This window comes from Xyrauchen texanus, chromosome 4, assembly GCF_025860055.1.
Source record: "Xyrauchen texanus isolate HMW12.3.18 chromosome 4, RBS_HiC_50CHRs, whole genome shotgun sequence".
NCBI classification, from domain to species: domain Eukaryota; kingdom Metazoa; phylum Chordata; class Actinopteri; order Cypriniformes; family Catostomidae; genus Xyrauchen; species Xyrauchen texanus.
In genome coordinates this window covers 44544846-44564659 of record NC_068279.1, presented here as the reverse complement: position 1 = coordinate 44564659, position 19814 = coordinate 44544846, and the positions used below count along the sequence as shown (strand labels likewise).

Here is a 19814-nt window from a genome sequence, read left to right as displayed (position 1 = left end):
TCTGCAATTACTGTACGCAAGCAAGAATCGACAGAGGGGAAAAAAAAGTGCGCACCCGCCATTAGATCTGATGAAATGTTTTGCAGCTTTCAAGTGCGGTTGAAATATCAAGATCAAATAATGATTTGACTTTGTTATTATTGGAAGTTATTTCAATGTTATTACACAGCTTATAATGAACTAATGCTCATGACTTACCCTTTGCAGTTTGGTTTATGCAAATAAACATTATTTGTTAGATGTATAAATAAAAAAAAAATCACCTAGGTTGTTTACAACTGATGCCTAACAACAACAGATACAATAGCTTTAATCAGGTGAATTAATTTTGAGACAAGACACTGCCTTCATTTCATCTGTGAGGTGGTTGAATATATTTTAGAGGTTCATTCACTTACTCTGATTTCTTCTCATGTGATTTGGTAGATTCATCTATTTTATTCGCCAGGTCCAGCATGAGGTCCTCTTTGCTGCGCAGACTCTGCTGGGTTAACAATAGCTCCTCTGAGGTGGATTTCACCCTGACCAGAGATCAGTCAAACACACAGCTTCACCAACTAATATCAATTAACATTCAGCCAGACCAGAGAACAGTCATAACCAGAATCATGACATGAGTCAGAATCAATGTCAGAGACAGATGGTTTATGTATTAGAAACCATTTGAGGCAAAGGTCAAAACACATTTCACACCCACACACAAATTTCACACACAACTTAATTTATGTTTCTCATAATCTTGCAAATTGTAATAATAAAGAATGACTAGGTGTGTCCAAACATAGAAGTTGGGGACTGTGGAAAAGGTTTAAAATTCACTAATGTTCAACTAATGCTACCAAGCGTTTATATTAACATTACCAATGTTTAAAACATTCATGCAGATCATTATATGGACCATCTATTTTAAGTGACAAACTCACATTGCTTGTAAACTGTCCGCTGTCAAACTATTCCACAGAATCTCATTTGCTTGAAGATTCTCAGTTTCGTCTAATAGCGTTACATCAAAGTCTACATTTGGTTCCTTGTCTTCTGGTAAACTAGACACAAGAAAAGTAACAAGTAAAAAAAAAAATTTTAAAAATGTTGAGACATGTTTTCTTTAATACATTTCTAACAAAACAACATTCACACCTTTAACATTTTATAATTTACAATTCAACATGGAATTTTTATTCACAAGCGTTTAACATACCTATACACTTCGATGAAGTTGTCATACTCTGAAAAAGGATCGATTTGGTCGATGGAAGTGTGTATTTCTTTATGGACCTTTACGATTTCATCTGTTAACAGACTGGTGATTTCACTGTACTCCTCCAGAATCCCCTTACTAGAACAAATGTACACAGCAAAATGAAAAACAGTCTTTTTTTAACAAAACGCACCGATTTGTGTTCGTGCCGCTTCATTGCAGTGAGCCAAATCTACTTGTCAATATTATTATGTTTTAATGTTTAGGCAGATATTTGAGCTATGGACATAAATGATACCTAAATTCATGTGGCTTGTTAAGGAGAGGTGTACTGTTACTTGACTAAGTGATCGGAAGGTTTTTGCCTAGCAGACGTTAAAAAAGCTCTCGAAAGTAATTTATAAAAAATAAACTGACATTTATGCTTCTCAGCGGCTCTAAATAACAATTAACGATTATTTTCTGACTTCACTTCAAACACTGAACAGACCTTTGCATGGCTTGTTTGGCCCTTGCTGAATGGTCATATCAAAATCAGTTTGTTTTAAGTCCAGAAGGCTCTTGCAATTGTTTCCTTCATGTGGATTATCCTCCACTTCAGATTACTGCAAACTGTGTGATTAAAAAACAGCTTAAGAAAGAAAAAAACCCAAAGAGACTTCTGTTCTCTGCTAATCCTCTGACAGCAACTGGATTGAGACTACATGCAACAAAGCCTTTAGTGTAGTGGCACGTGTTGTGCATTGTCCACAACAAAAGAGTTTTATGCACAAGGCTGTCCAAAGCGTTCACAATCACCAGACACAGTTTGAGGAAAACACTGCCCTCCACAGTTGAAAGGGAGACTGAATTATCTCATCATATTAATGCTGATATCTTTAATTTTTAAAATGTAACTTATTCTCATTAATTTTACAAATATCAAATGCAAATACTTTTAAATTACAGCTATAAGTAACTCCCTTACTTTTGTTTTCATATGATATATATTTGTTATTGTTTATGTTGTCTTGACAGTCTGCTCATGCAAAAACAAACATACAGTGTGATCAAGAGTATTCTGATTCACAAATGTTTGGCCAAAGAGACTGATTTATATCAATATAAATAATAATAATAAATAATAGAAAACAAAACAGTAAAATGTCTCTAAACGCTAGGACTGGGTAAAAATCTATTGATATTTTACTATCTGTGCAACTCTCTACAATGCGAATAAATCACTCACATATGCGACTAAAACGTCTTAGATTAGCCACTGGCTGGTAACTGTCTCTCCCCCGAACTGTCGCATCCGGATGCACTTATCCTAGCCCAATTGGGTTCCGGGCATGCGTAGTTACCCGTCCCTCCTCCTCGTCACAGTTACTTTTAATACCCTTTCTGTTCAGTTTCTAGTCAGTTGTTGATTAAAAACAGAAAAAAATAAACATCTAATTCTTATTTTAAATAAAATGGATGCGGTAAATAAGCCATTCGAGTCCTCTTTCTTTAATAAGCGCTCATTTACATTCACTCTTAACAGAACTGCCAGTTTTCTTAAAGAGACAGGTACTGATTTTTAGCTTGTGTTCCACAACTCAATGTAAATACAAAGCACAAATGATGCATGTAATCAATAAACATGAAACTAAATATGATATATGCAATAAAATATATTGATGGAATACATGGATTTTTTTCTTTAAAAAAATAAATAATTGTAAAATGTATATTTTCATAATGTATCAATTTTGAAGGTTCCCTGTATAACAGCATAAGCTGAGAACAAATTCTTTCATAATGTATGTAAGCAAAATGGACATTATAACTGAAATATACCCACATAAATTAATATTGAATCGAATTTGTAATCGAAAGCTTGTGAATCAGAATCGATAAATCAGCATCAATACCCAGCCCTACAAGAAACTATTGATTTTGTTAGGTATGTACTTAAAACACACAGAAGAACGAGGTAATATGGGTTTGGAACAATGCGAGGGAGTAAATTATGACAGAATGTTGATTTTTGGGTGAACCATACTTTTAAATGTTTTACTCACAGTGCACTGATCATCTCCTCCTGCATCTTCTGCAGGGAGTCGAGCAGCAGGGGCAGCGCAGTCTCGTGGTAGTGCTTCTGGTGTAGTTGCGCGCTCTTCACCGCAAGCACGTACTGGTTGTGCAGGTTATGCAGCTTCATGGTGGCTTTGTCGTAGCGCTCTCTGGCTTTCTCTGTCTCTTTGCCTGCAGGGGAGAAAAAAATGGGTGACTCAATAGGATGAAACTCAAAGAGGATGTCATTTGAACAACTGGTTTTGTTGTGAAATTCTTCATTCTTCTGTCATGATGCTTTAAGTGCTCTTAGTTTCTTTACATGCATTCCAGAGATATTCTCTCATAATTTTCTCAACCTCATGCCATCCCAGATGTGTCTGACTTTCTTTCTTCTGCTGAACACAAATGATTTTTAGAAGAATATCTCTGTAGGTCCATAAAATGCAAGAGAACCAGAACTTTGAAGCTCCAAAAAGCACATAAAGACAGCATAAAAGAAATGCATTAGACTCCAGTGGTTCAATCCATATCTTCAGAAGTGATATGATAGGTGTGGGTGAGAAACAGATACATATTTATGTCCTTTATTACTATAAATTCTCCTCCCAGCCAAATAGGTGGTGATATGCACAAAGAATGTGAAACACCTAAAACACAAATAGAATGTGAAAGTGGAGATTGATAGTAAAAAAGGACTTATATATTGATCTGTTTCTCAGCTACACCAATCATATCACTTCTAAAGATATTGATTGAACCACTGGAATTGTATGGATTACTTTAATGCTGACTTTATGTGCTTTTTAGACCTTCAAACCTTTGGTACCATTCACTTGCATTGTATGGACCTACAGAGCTGAAATATTCTTCTAGAAATCTTCATTTGTGTTCTGCAGAAGAAAAAAAAAGTCATTCACATCTGGGATGGCATGATAGTGAGTAAATGATTAGAGGATTTTTATTTTTCAGCAACGAGGCTAAACACACATCAGATGTGTCTCATTCCCCTTGTCACGTTCACTGTTGTCTTTTGGTTTTGTACTGTTATTTTGAAGTTTAGTTTAGTTCCTGTTTCCGGTTTTGGTTTTTGTAGTCCTTTGTAGTTTCTTTTATTCTGTCATGTTCACTGTTGCCTTTTGTTTTGTGTTTTTATGTTGAAGTTTAGTTTAGTTCCTGTTTTGGTTTTTGTAGTTTCTTTTATTCTGTCACGTTCACTGTTGTCTTTTGTTTTGTGCTGTCATTTTGAAGTTTAGTTTAGTTCCTGTTTCCTGTTTGGTCTTTGTAGTCCTCTGTAGTTTCTTTTCACGACTGGTGTTCCCCTGATTGCTTCTCCTTCCCTGATTGTTTCCCCCAGGTGTCCCTCATTCCCTTGTTTGTTCCTCTTGTATTTAAACCCTGGTTCTTTGTTCAGTCCTTGTCGATCGTTGTTTGATGTTTGATTAATGTTGATGTTTCTTGTCGTCGCTCATGGTTACCGTTTATGTTTCTACCCTGCCCTTCGTGGATGTCTTTCCCAACCTGTGTAACCCCTGCAGTGTGTTATTTAGTATTTAGTTTCCTTTTCCCATTGTGGACCTTTTATTTTGTTCCAGTGTTTGTGTTCCCTCTACTTTCTTGAATAAACCGCGTTTGGATCCACACCCCCCCGTCTGCCTTCTCCTGATTCATTACACCCCTGTTGCCCAAACGAGGCTTATTATTTATGCGCCTTTTCTCTTCTTCTGCCTAACTCCCGTCATGAGCCTGGTTGAAGGACGCCCCTCAGAGGCGGGGCAACAAGGATGAGAAAATATTTTACACAATATTTACAGAAAATTTTTATTATCATTGAAAAGGCTGTACATTTTGGACATTTCAGATAGAATAATTTTGAACTAACATTTCTGTTAATTGGTCAAGATGGCAGAATTATCAACTGATGCGGATATATCAATAATCCTATCACTAGTTAAAGAGCATGGAAATAGAGAATCCATAAATACTGCACCTTTTACAACAGCCTCTTTGTATTTCTCTCTTGCAAGAACAGCGTCCTTAGTTAACTGCCTGTAGGTGCCTTTTAACTTTTCAAGATCACTTTTGGTTACCTGTGAGGGAGATATGCAAAGTCAGAACTGATCACCGATCCATCACAGTGATATTTCCTCAAAGAGCAGTGGTGACTTGAACGGTGGTGAATGGCTCACCTTATTCATCTCAGACTCGATCTGCTGGTGGAGGCTTTGGTAGCTCTTCTTCACCTGCTGCTTGTCTTTGATCATCATGGTGAGGCGATGGAGAGGTCCTGAGTTCAGCTCCTCTGCATGAGACTTCAAGATCTTACTTAACTGCTCCGTCTGCTGCACCATGTGAGTCCATGACTGAGAACAAAACCCACAATGATGTAAAGAGAGATAAAATAAGAAAGATATGCATGTGTGGGTGAGAGAGTGAATGCATGAGGGTGAGAAATAGATAAGAGTGATTAGAAAAGAGAGCAAAAACTGAGAGAGACAGAGTTCAATGAAGACAAACACAGCAGGGAGGAAACTTACAGAAACGTACCTTGGTACAGTTATACTGGTATAGTTATACCATGATATTTTGATAGATACTATGGCCTTGAATGATTATCATATTCATACACCATCAGGGCTAGACAATAAAGCTAAATTATATATTAAACATTTTTATATTTTTAAGGATATTCAATATACAGGCTCTCTATATTCAGGCTAAGTATTTGTTTTGAACAGACTTAAAAGTGAATGTGCGAAGCCGGCCACTCATACACTAAAAACAGTGCATCATATACATCACACAATTTCTGGTGTGTGTGTGTGTGTGTGTGTGTGTGTGTGTGAAGATGACAGGGCACTTATTGACCATGAAGCACGCTGCAGCACATGCAGGATTTTGTGGTTTAATAAATACATTAAGCCATACAGCAAGCTGCTAATCCAAAAGTGCGAGTCTCTCGTCAAAAACATACAAACTTACATTTCTTAATTTGGATCTCCCACAAAATAAAAGCATAAATTAAATAGATGTGTGAAACTGCAACAGAAATATATTACTAATGTATAGTCAAATGTAATATACAACATTTAGTTCCAGTCCTGGAAATCTGATTGGACAAGAGACGTTCCATGAACACTGATGGTCTGACACCATCAGCACTCGGACGCTTCACTGTGTGTGTGTATCACTCCGCTTGTGTTCGTGCCGTTTTAACCTAAAGTGTAAGAGCAGATCTGTTAAGAGCTACTGTTTATCATCTTTTTTTTCCATTACATATGTTAGCCAGCAGGTGATGGCAAAAGATCATTTTTGTGTGTAATATGAGCCAGTTAGGTGATGTGAAGTGAATCCGCGTCAGCCGTTTACATACAACAGCTCTTTGTGATCGCTTGTATCACTACTAATGCTAGAAAATAAAACGGCTTTAAATGAACAACTTCAGCATTATGGCTCATCACAGCTGAGAGACACAACAGACTGATTAATTACACAATGGGTGCTGTTTAAAATGGCGGAGGACATTACGGTTTCTATAGTTATCGAATCTTGCCCACCGGCTACCGCGAAAGAGGGAGAAATACCGCCACTTAGACTGCTATTTTTCCACTGAGAAAGCTGACCTCCAGAAAGCTGACAGCCTCTCTGCTTGGGAGCGGAAACAGGTCTCTCGCACCCTCACTCACACCCATCCATCCTTTTTTATCCAATAACCTGTTCAAAACAGCACAAGCGTGATACTATTTCTGAAGTGAAATTTATTTTATTATTAACGGAGGCTTTGACGCATCATTTGGTTTGAACCAGCAACGGCAGATTCTGATCTGTCGCGTAAGGTAGTAGTTCCACGCACAAATGCCTTTTTATGACCATTTTTCCTAATTTTTTTTAAAATGTACTTGTTCATTGAACTGTTGTATATAAGCAATATCACACTCGCAATCGTGCAATATGGCCCTAAATCAGCACTGCTGTAATTACCTGCGGCACTCAGCCTGCAGCCGAATCACAGCAGTGCTGATGTAGGGCCATATCACACTCTTGTTCATGTGATATTGCTTAAATATTCAATGAAGAATTAAAAAATTATATTAATACAAATAATAATTAATAATAATTACATTATATTTAAGCAATATCTCACAAGCAAGAGTGCTGTTGTACAAATTAAAGTTTTCATCAATGCTTTCATTAATACTGTGATGCTCTGCTGTGCAGCACTGTCATGGCATGGACCTACAGAACTGAGATATTCTTCTAAAAATCTTTGTGTTCAGCTGAAGTCATACACATCTGGGATTTCATGATGGTGAGTAAATGATGAGAGAATTAAATTTTTTTGGTGAACTATCCCTTTAATACGCAACACTTTTGAGCACAATATAAAATAAAATCACAATGTAAACATCAGTTCCATATGATGAGAGGACCAGAAGGCTGTTACCTTGGAGACACTACTGACATAGTGTATCTGAGAGGAGTTGTCGTGCTTGTCCACCTGCTGGCTGATGTTGAGCAGGAGAGAAGCGTATTCCTTATCACTTTTCACCCGGAGGGTCATGAAATGCTTCACTGTCTCCAGCAGCTTCAGCTCCCAGTCCTGCAGCTTCATCAGACCATCATGGGAGTTCTGCAGGTCCCGGCCGAACCCCATCTTACTCGCAAGGCACACAGTCTCACTCTCTCTCTCAACTGGGTGTCACACTCAGGTCTGCATTGTTTCTACTACACATAGGGAACATGGGTAATAAATGATGACATGTTAGTCTGAGTGGTCCAAACCTGTTGAGGAGGTCTTTGATGTGTGTCAGTTAATGGACTTTTTCTTTTATAGTCAATAAGAAAAAGGGCTGCACAATTATATGAGAAAGTAACTGTGATTACAATTGCAGCTACTGCAATTAATTAATCATGAAATGTGTCAATTGTAGCATTCTATTAAGGTCTTCTTAATGTATTTTTTGGCAGCGGTTACCAGCATTGTAACCAATTACAGAAATGCATGTGTGTCTATGAAAGCAACGGCAATTCCAAAAAATTCAAAAAGCATTTAAATGAGTCTAAAGGTCTATCAGTAATGTGTGCTGAACTGATGTGTAATACAGAAAGTAATTCAGAAACACATTTCTTAGCTTGTTTTGGATGTACAGCCTACATATAGAAGCTGGCATGTTGTTGCCCCACACAAAAGTACGGTAAATTAAAGTAAAGGTAATGTAAATTCCATCAAAAATGTATAATCACAGTTCTAATATTACAGGAAATAATCAACAAAAGTGCTGGGTATTGATGCAGATTTACTGATTATATTCCAATTAATATATAGTTCAGTTAATGTCAATTTTGCTTACAAATGAAAGAAATTCTCTCCCAGCTAATGCTGTTAATTATTCAGGGGACCTTCTAACTGTGTATGAAAATATGCACATAGACATGTACAAATATAGTATACATTATACTGCTGCATTGTGTCTCATTGTTCTAATGTCTATTTCTTAACATTGGCTGTTATAATGTAGTCTGTTACAAGTACAAAACAGAGCATAATCTAAATATGATGCATAATATTTTGTCTCGCTGGTCAATTCAACTAATCAATGCTTAGAACATGCATCTCTGTTCTTCCTTCAGGTTACCATAATAATCTTAGTAAGTGTGCGCCACTGTTTCTGAACGGTGTAAATGCAAACTATAGTTTCCGTGACATCATAAGTCAGAGTTGAAAATAGCTTTGAAGACCCTGCATTATGTTACATTCAGCTGTGCTCCATCTAGATGTTTGAAAGAAAGATTTTGCCTTGTGTATGTGTGTGTGCATGCTTCTCCAGAGTGTAGAGCACAGACTATGCTCCGGACAGAAAGTCCTGCTGCGCTCTGTTGGAGTTTGTTGCTGTGATGATTCACACTTCCTCCTATTTAACTTGGAATTTTAAACTTCATACTAGGAAATTGCAATGGAATGCCACTTTATGTTGACTTACAACCAGCGTTGGTTAAGTTACTTTCAAAAAGTAATCCACAACTGATTACTAATTAATTTTGTAAAGATTGTAATAATATTACTAATTACTTTACTTTCTAAAACCAATCAAACTGCAGAAAAAAAATCAAATGTGACACTAATAGCTCTTTTAGTACTTTATTATTGACTGATACATTAACTCAATTACAGCAATATGACAAAGACAGTGTCTCTGTTGACAATCAAGGTACTGCTGAAAATCCCTACATAATCAATCTCAAAATTAAAAATAAGACCCCTCTTTGATACGTAGTGTATAGTTGTCAGGTACTTGTCACTGAATTTTTAATTCAGTGAAAAGTCATGTCAAGCATTTTCATTTTCAATCACTGTTTTCATGATCGATCATTGCTATCACTTCCGAGTATTCAGGTACAAGAGTACTCATGCCCATCCCTAAAATGCAAGCGATTTTTACTCGTATTGTAGAGGGTTGCCGCATATATCTCTCTTGGGATTTAAGAATCGATCTAGAGATAGTTTCAAATCAAGATCACAACACATTGAGAAAATCAGTATATTTACCCAGCCCAAATGATCAGTTATGATTTTTGTCATAATAGCGCAGTCCTAACATGGAACGCCTTTCACAGCCAATTTTACTACAATAATGTGACGTATTCCAAACAGGATATTCAATAAGAAAAAAAAAAATTATGCATACATGTGCATGAGGTTACAAAAACTGGGCTGCACACAAAAAGTCCACACGGACTGTGCTGATGATGAAATTCACATCACACGTACTGTGCACGAGACGTTGCGGCACGCAGAACATTGAAGAATATTTTAGCCTTAAAAGGAATATTCTGGGTTCAATACAAGTTACGCTCATCTGACAGCATTTGTGGAATAATGTTGATTACCACAAAAAATTATTTCTACTTATCTTTTTTCTTTAATAAAAGCAAAAAACGCAGTTACAGTTAAAGTGAATGGCGGCAATTTTTGGAGGGTTTAAAAACAGAAATATGAAGCTTATAATTTTATAAAAACACTTACCAGTACATTAATTCCTCTGTTAAAACTCAAGTAATATTTTAGCTGTAAAGTTGTTTTTATCATCATTTTTACAGTCATTTTAGGGTTTGCGAAGTTGTAAAATTACCAATAACTTTACAGAAAAAAAGATTAGTAAGTGATTTTATCACACTAAAGTCTTGTGGCTATACTTTTGAAGCAGTGAGTATTGTAACATTTATGGACTGGCCCCCTTTCACATCCATTTTAATTCTCACTGTAACCCAGATTTTAGCTTTTTGGGTTTTTTTTTTAAGAAAAGGAGGGATGAGTCTAAATTAAAGTTATTTTATATAATTAATATTATGCCACAAATGCTGTCGACTGAGCTTAATTCGTTTTGAACCCGAAATATTTCTTTAACGGGTGACACTTTTTTCATATACAAAAGTGAAAAAATCTAAAGAGGAAACCAATTTGTCTCAAAAGGGTTTGCAGAAGTCAACTGGAAAGCAGCAAGCTGCACTCTGAAGTGGCATCAGAGAATTGCATCAAAAACATGACTGAATAAGCACAAAGCATTCTTACCTCATTACCAGCATGTCTACATTCCACTAAATAACCTCGTCCAACCAGTGTGTGAACTATGAAACCAAGGAATATAAAATGGCTCATAATACAGCAAATGCATGAAGAGTCTTAAAAGTACGGAAAGCTATGCAACTATACATTACTAACAACACCAACTTTTCCTTTGGAATTAAGGTATATAAAAACAACTTTGGGCATTTATGTCCCAAGGCTAAAATGTAACACCATGCCATACACCAACAATGCTGCTGGGACATACAATAGGCCTGTCTGATACAACCACTTCAATTAACTCAGAAATTAACTTTTTTTATAATGGTTCATCTGTTTACAATCTGGATTTAAGCAGAAGGCCGTTTAATTACCTAGATTAGTAGTGTGGTTTAATACTTCAGACAGCACCTCAAAAACCCCTTTATCTAAAGAGTGCATGCCTTCTGCTACACTTGTTCACCAAAAGGAAAGCCACATGGTCAAATTTAACTAATAGACGGATATATTGGCTTAATTGTAGCAATTGTAGTAACTGTAAGAGGCGTAGGGCAAGGCAGTTGAGCTCTAGAGGCTTTAGAGGATGTTTGCCATTTTCATCACTAAAGGTGACGTTGTAAAAAAGGCTTTTGTATTCTACTGAAAAAGACTGATTTAGTGAAACTCGACAAACATTGTTTATTACCAAAGGTACTTGATTTCTATGGTTTTGGCCCGCTTTAAGGGATAAAGTGGTCAGTCAGTCAGTCATTATCACAAAATAAACCCTGAAGTGAAGCAGAAAGACTGATATGAGAGAAATGAAAAATGTGTTGCCAGGGACTAGAGTCAAATATAAAGTTTAGCAGTCATATACAAATAGGCCTATAATTGACTGCAGAATGCTGTGATTTACCAATTATATTTAAAATATTAATTAAGTTTAATATAAAATATTAAACAATAATTAGCACAGAGCAAATCATTATTTAGACTAAACCAATAAAAGTGATCATATCATACCTAGGAGACGTCAATGCTGAGAAGTCTTCTAAACTACAGAGCAAGGCTTATTTTTTGTTCTGTCCAACAAGGCTACTTCTAAAAGTTCACAGCAATAGTAAGGACTGCAAAGTTTTGTCAGAAAGCCGCAAGAACAGACCAAAGAGACCAAAACAAATAAGAGGTGAAAAAATAAGCTGATGAGAAGTCAATGAGAGTAACGGCCACATGTGGTTTCCTGTGAATTTACTGTTCTGAAAAACACTGCCAAAATGATAACTCATGTTAGATGTACTAGCAAGTGCATATTAAATCTCATTATCAACACAAGATTATCTTTGCATATCAGTAATGAGACAGAAAGTGACTTAGAGATTGGTTCCTGGGTATCTGACGGAAGCCACTTCTTCAAAAAACATGAAATGCAAAACCTTCATCTATTATGTTGTTGTTACATGATGAATATTACATCAACTCTACTGACAGAACTGCTCTTGAAAACAAGATCATGAAAATATTTATTTTTATAAATGCATGGTTTATTTGAAACTACATTATGCAAATAAATTGGCAACATTTGGTGCTTTTGAATAACCAATGTCTCATGTCTCTCATTTCTCATATCTTTCTGCTTCACTTCAGGGTTTATTTTGCGATAATGGCCGACAGACTACTTTATCCCATAAAGCAGGTCAAAACCATAGAAATCAAGTGATCATTCAAGAAGTGGAATATATCTACCAAACCCTGGAGTCGAGTGTTCGAATCCCAGGGCGTGCTGAGTGTCTCTTAAGCAACCAAATTGGCCCGGTTGCTAGGGAGTCACATGGGGTAACCTCCTCGTGGTCGCTATAATGTGGTTCGCTCACGGTGGGGCGTGTGGTGAGTTGTCCGTAGATGCCGCGGTGGATGGCTTGGGCCTCCACACGCTATGTCTCCGAGGTAACGTGCTCAACAAGCCATGTGATAAAATGCGTGGGTTGACGGTCTCAGACGTGGAGTCAACTGAGGTTCATCCTCCGCCACTCGGATTGAGTCACTACACCACCACGAGGACTTAGAGCGCATTGGGAATTGGGCATTACAAATTGGGGAGAAAAAAATAAAAGAATACATAACCATGTTGGAAAAAATATACTTTTACAACAACTATGAAGTCCACTTGAATCAGCACTCTCATTATGTGTCCTATTTCTGAGTGAAACAGGATATTAAACAAGAAAAAAAAAAAAAAGGAGATCAGAACATTTTTGGATCCCCTGCCTTCCTACATTTTGTGATTTTGATTCAGATTTCTAAATTGATTCACCAAACGAATCATCCAGACTGCTTTTCGAACCGATTTGACCAATTCAAAATTACTTTTCCTTCTGAAACCAAAAATTACAAATGGGAAAGCCTATGATCTCATGGATTTTACTGACAAGCACACAATGTTAGCAATTCCAAGTCCACATCAATTGTGCCACTTGGGACAGGGCCAACACACTCTCATGGAGAAATCGTCAGGATTCAAAAGTTTTTTTTTTTTTTTCTCTAAATTTGTCAAATTCGTATTCGTACAATGAACAATTGTAACATAGCGATTTAGGGCATTTTCAGACCTGTAGCTTGCTTGATTTGTTCCAAACAGGGGCTAAAGTAGTTACAATGTTGTTGCATTTTCTTCATGGTTCAGTTCGCTTTCACAAGGTTCTGTTTTAAAATGGAGTAAAACTGTAAAAATGATGTTGTGGTTATTTTTATCCGTCATTATTTGTTTACATTATTCTCAATTTCTGCATTGACAAGTAGCTGTTCTCAAAGTCACAGAGCTCTCTCACTGTCATGCTTACATTTGCACATACACACACTCTTTCACACACAAGAGAAAGTGTGAAGCCTTGTTTTTTCCTGTCAAAAAACACACACTGTCCTACTTGCGTCTGTTCTGCCTATTTCCAAAAGAGAAGTGATCGTGAAGAGCGACCTATATTATACTGCCACCAAAAGTTGTGTAAAGCCAGCCAATCAGATTAAAATTTACTAGATTGAGTGCTTTTCAGTTTTGTGTGCAGTATGAATCAGACAGTAAGTGAATAAACAGTAAGCAGTAAGGTGCCTTCTGAGGCTGAGAAACATTAACCATACAGTAGCCTGAAACAATGGCTAAAAAGTTATTTATTAATGATTATTTATTTAATGTAATTCAATCATTTATTTATGTATTTAACCTGCATGGCCTGGCCAAACATTTCCTTACAAACCACTTTGTACATGCAGGTTTGGCTGTATATGTCTCTGCAACCAGTAACACAATTAGGGTGGTTAGACGCACATCAGTAGGAGTTTAGCTCAACAAGGATTTGCTCTGTGTTACAAAACAGCTCTGTGGGGGCACAACAGCTTGAATAGCACTTCTGGGCACACTGGCTGAGGAATGTCCATCCTCTGTATGAGCTTCTGAGGAATGAGACACCAAATAAAATATGTAAACAAAGTCAGCTGCTCGTGACCTCCATTTCTAAATGCTTTGTGGGCATTTGCTAATGTGTTTATTTGCCGCAGATAACAGTAAATATAAAAAAAAAATATACCAAACCAGTCAATGTTTCCATGTTAGACACACATATTCATGCTTTAATATTACCATTTTTCACAGTTTAGCATAGTTTGAAATTGAAATATGGAAATCTTGTATTGATAAATTTTGATCTAAATCAAAACCATCTTATTTTTTTAGCTTACCAAACTAGCTATCCCACACAGTTTAAAAGGTGTTGAAGGTGCTTTCATGCTTTTAAAGAACAACAATAATAATAATTAACTTTTTAATAATTAAAAGTTTTCCTCGAAGAGGTTATGGGAATTTGTGTTTCACAGATGTACTTTTGTGATTTTAATCCCGTCTGTGTTTTTCTAAAGCAACGTCTGTAAAAATTTCAGAGCAAATTTACTTCTGTTTTTCAGCTAACTCTAGAATCCTATGAGAATCTAGACCCATTTGAATGCGAATATCTGTGATTGCTGATATTTAATTTTTAAAACGCTTCTTATGCACGTCAATCTTCTGCCTAATGCGCGCCTTTTAAGATGTACATTTTTTTCACAATCCGATGGAAAAATTTGAAAATAAACTCAACAAAGAGAGCCAAAATCACAGAAACTTCTAAGAATGGCCACGGTAATATAAATACTTTTTATATACACCACTTTTTTGGTGTCCATCTGAACATTCTCTCAAACGTCTCAGCCCAGTGGTTGTGATAGCTCTTTCACAGTGAATGGCTCGGTACTCAAAATTCCAAACTCCAGCACGGTTTCCTTGCCTTTGGTGATACAAATGGACCGGCACAGGTCAAACTCAGCGAAACAAGAGTGATTTACTCCATTATAACACCTCCATGGTCACTGAATGCATATTCATATAATTCCATATAGATGGCATTAAGCATTTACCTGGCTCTCACACACACAAACAGGTAAACTACCATAGTAATACCATGGCCCAGTCCAATGAAGAGACAACTTGCCAGCCATAAAGATTAAAATACCCCCCACCCCCCCACTAAATATTGCATCTTAGTACAGCTACATGATGAGTATGGTAACCATTCAATGTACAGATTTTGCTCTTATGGAAAGAAATTGGTACTTTTACTAAAGTGGCATTCAACTGATCACAATGTTTAGTCAGGACATTAATAATGTGAAAAATTACTATTACAAATTTTTTTTTAAACTTCTTAAACGACTTCAACGTGTTATCATCAAAAAAATCGTCCATGTGCAGCAATGACAGCTTTGCAGATACTTTGCATTCTTGTTATCAGTTTTGTCCAGATACTCAGGTTTCACCCCAGACTTCCTGTAGCACTTGCAATGTCTTGTCGGGCTCTTCTCACACACCTTAGGCTATGTTCAGGCTGCAGGCAAATCAGATTTTTTTTCCTCAAATCAAATCTTTTCAGGCAGACTGTCCGCACAATTAATTGCAAGTGATCAAATCAGATTTGCGTGTTCAGACATAACCAACCTACCTGCATCGGTTGCTTTGGTAACAATGCAGGCTTACCCACGTGACGATGCTTTCAAAACAGATGCGGGAAAAATGGAGGTGCATCATCTCGCTCTACAAATAAGCGCCCCACAGTCGCGGTGCAGAACTCCGCCGTACAATGAAAACTCAGCAACAGAGGAGACTGGAAAATATTGTGATGTTCCTTGCTACAGTCACTGATTTCTGACATCATCGTTGTGTGTCGCGTTAAGAGTGATGCAAAAGACCATTTGAAATCCGAATTGAGCAGCCAGAGCATTCCAGACTTTGACGCATCTGAAAAAAATCCGATTTCAATCACATTTGAAACCACATCCCGATCTGGTTTGAATCAGATTCTGAAAAATCAGATTTCATGTGTTTTTTTGCTGTCCAGACTATCAAAAACTCATCTGGATACCATCTGGATATGCAAAAAAATCAGATTTTTAGTGGCAGTCTGAACAACGCCTTACATAACACTCTTTTCCAATTATCTGTTGTCCAATATCTGTTTCTTTGCCCACTCAAACCTTTACTTTTTGATTTTCTGTTTCAGGCTATTTCTTTGCAATTCTCCCCATAAGTCCTGCACTCCTGAGTCTTCTCTTAACTGTTGTACATGAAACTGGTGTTGAGCGGGTAGAATTCAATGAAGCTGTCAGCTGACGACATGTGAGGCGTCTATTTCTCAAACTAGAGACTCTGATGTGATTATCCTCTTGTTTAGTTGTACATCTGGTCTTTAACATCTCTTTCTGTCCTTGTTAGAGCCAGTTGTACTTTGACTTTGAAGACTATAGTGTACACCTTTGTATGAAATCTTTAATGAAAGCTGTTTCTTTTTTGCCATTTTTGAACTAATATTGACCTTAAGACATGCCAGTCTATTAAATACTGTGGCAACTCAAAAACAAACACAAAGACAATGTTAAGATTCATTTTTTATATAATGGCAAGTGATTTTCTATGCACCAAATTAGCAGTTTATCATGATTACTCAAGGATAAGGTGTTGGAGTGATGGCTGCTGGAAATGGGGCTTGTCTAGATTTGATCAAAGATTACTTTTTCAATTAGTGATGGTGTTGTTTTTTTACATCAGTAATGTCCTGGCTATACTTTGTGATCAGCTGAATGCCACTTTGGTGAATTTAAGTACCAATTTCCTTCCGAAACAGCTAAATCTGTACATTATTCCAATATTTTGGCCACCAGTGTATTTCAAAGTATCATGGTAGGGCACAGTACTTTTTTAAAGGGCGTTTTTTAGAGTTTATGGTCTTTACATAAATGAGGAAATGAAAAATGACTAAATCTCTTTTCTTCATCAAAATGATCCAGATAATGAACGATTCAATGGAATGACCAATGCACACTAAAGACTGAAAACAGCCCTCTGTGATCCTCAACTTTGCACATAGTGACAAATGTGACAGGATACACAATTACAGACTAACAATATGCAATGAGTTGAGCTGGTCCAGATGAGTAAACAACAGTTCATCTGGTTGTCTGCACGGTCCCTTTGCTGCATACCGCTGTTGTCAAAAGTTCAAGAAGAGTGGCGAGCGACTCTTTCGTTGGCTTTATGTATAACTCTACGCAATATAAACAAACACATCGATAACCACCACAAAAGACAGCTGACAAGCTGCAAAGCACATTGTATCACCAGACTGAAAGCGTCCCAGTGCTGGTGGGACGTTAGCCCTGCTAGCGCTGCCCTGCTAATACTGGCTGGCCTTTTCCTTTGGAAAAACTGCTAAACAATGGAATACAAATGCACATCAGCAAGACTTTCACCACACAACACCATTCACGTACCAACAAAACAGTGTATGTGGTGGAAAAGGTTATTCACTTACTGTAAAGGTGTAGTGCGGTATTTGTCCGTGTTTCCTAATTCCTCGGTATTCCTCCTTTCTTTGACTGAGGTTGTAGTTGAGTTGGGATCCGGGAGGGGTTTCCGCTCAGCTCCACTGCTGCCACAGGCTTATGACGTTTACCACACGACCCTCCGAGCGCTGCAAGTGTGTGTGTGTGGTCAAGAGTGAATACTGTCTGTCCTTGGAATATATATATATCGCCAGAGTAAAACAGGTGTTTGGTGTGGGATAAGAGGCTGCAGACGCGCCTGTTGAAGTGATAGAAAATCGTATTTTATGATACACGATATAATCTAGAGAGAGGCAGTCACTCCTCTACATCCAGTGTGTTCAGATTATATGGCTGGCTTGTCAGAGTCGCCACACACCTATATGGGCGTGTAGAGATGTCAGGTTCGCTAAAGAACCGTTCATTTGAATCGGTTCCTTGTAATGAGTCGATCGAAGCGAACAGCAAGTGAAAGACCCGTCTGAACCGAATGAGTGTTATCGGTTGATCTCGAGTGGGTTTCAAATCCGTGCGCGTTTTTGTTAAAGCAATAGTTCACCCCAAAATAAAAATTCTCTCTTCATTTACTCACCCTCATGCCATCCCAGATGTGTATGACTTTCTTTCTTCTGCCGAACACAAATTAAGATTTTAAGTAGAATATCTCAGCTCTGTAGGTCCATATAATGCAAGTGAATGTTGACCAGATCTTTGAATCTCCAAAAAGGTGCTGGTGAGAAACAGATAAATATTTAACTCCTTTTTTTTTTAACCACAAATCTCACCTTTGTGCCTTCACGGCATTCACTAAAGTACAGGGGTTTCAGTACAGCGACGCACAAGGGGCGTGGCCATGACATAAAACAAATTTCAGGTCAGCGCACATGCGCACTATAGTGCCTTCTTTCCGCGGGCGTTTCATATTTTCATCGCGGGCTTTTCATAACAGCGACAGCAAACTGATGGAACAGCCATGGAGAATCTAAGACAAAATAGGGAAATCGGTAAATGTTTTTGTTGTTTTACTATGATACAGAGGCAGATGATTTTGTAAAAGATGCGGTAGCATTTTAATGTAAAGAACGAGTAACGATAAATAATTTTTGTTACCGTTTGCAATATAAGTGCATATGAACTATGCAAATGTTGAATTAGGAGAACGCCTACACTACCACGTCACATTTTTACGATGTACTGAAACCCCTGGAAATAAGTGACTGCCTTACTGGCACTTCCACATTCTTCTTCTGAATTTGTATTTATTTTTTGGCAATTTGCATTATTTGTGCATATCGCCACCTGCTGGTCGTGGCTGGTCAAAGGAAGACTATATCAGGACGGTTTAAGGAAGTGACGTTTTTTTGTTCCTTGAACATTTCCTGCAAGTTGTGCATTCCAAACGGGATAAATTACTTTGAAATGAGAGCAATCGTGCTCCGGTCAATTTTTGAGCCCCACACATTTTAGCCTTGCAATGCTCTCACAGTGAATGGTTAAGTCTTCAAAGTGTTTAAGGATGATTACTTCTAAATATAACGCACCATCATTAAAAAAAAAAAAAAAAAATAGCGCGAGACTCCTCATTCATAGCACCTTTAACATGGTTACTAAGCTCCACAATTTAGCAGATGCTTTTATCCAGAAGAGATAAGAAAAGTATTTTAATAATCAAAAAAACAATTCCTTACCTTGGGTCGTGCAGACAGCTTCATTGATTATAACTAGAGATAATTTGGCAGAGACGGGTCACTTCTGTTAAAATGAATGGGAGAAATTGTAATGCCCAACGGTCAACGGAATCCCGCCTTACAGGTAAACGAGCCAATCACCTTTTAGATTCAGACATCATCTGTCAGTCAACTCAAGAACATGCATGCGCACTATAGCTATACAAACTGGGGAAATAATTTTTCAGTAAATCTGAGGTAAAGAAGCACAATTGGTTATACCAGTGTTGTCAGATTTGACTGCTGATTTGAAATAGGTTCTTTGATAGACTTTGACCAACCTTGTTGGGGATTTTGGCCTTTCCTCATTCAGGTAGATTGGAATTGCAATTGTTTACATAGAAAATAGCTGCCAGAGAATGTTACGAAGACTTGCCTAAAACACTTTGTTATAACAGGATCGAACATTCTA

The 19814-nt window shown here is 37.3% G+C and overlaps 1 protein-coding gene across 2 annotated transcripts in view; it reads right to left on the bottom strand.

Moving 5' to 3' along the window:
- LOC127642952 (tyrosine-protein kinase Fer-like) overlaps positions 1–17997 on the bottom strand; it is a 47733-nt gene extending 29736 nt beyond the window's left edge. For both annotated transcript variants that reach the window (XM_052125421.1, XM_052125422.1), the window contains exons 1-8: positions 17666–17997; positions 7680–7960; positions 5425–5598; positions 5226–5325; positions 3244–3427; positions 1199–1336; positions 924–1043; positions 399–521 (exon numbers count right to left, since the gene is read on the bottom strand). In XM_052125421.1, coding sequence (XP_051981381.1) covers positions 399–521; positions 924–1043; positions 1199–1336; positions 3244–3427; positions 5226–5325; positions 5425–5598; positions 7680–7889 — 1049 coding nt within the window. In that variant the 5' untranslated portion in view covers positions 7890–7960; positions 17666–17997. The remainder of the gene's footprint in view (positions 1–398; positions 522–923; positions 1044–1198; positions 1337–3243; positions 3428–5225; positions 5326–5424; positions 5599–7679; positions 7961–17665) is intronic.
- Between the last annotated feature and the right edge of the window lie 1817 nt (positions 17998–19814).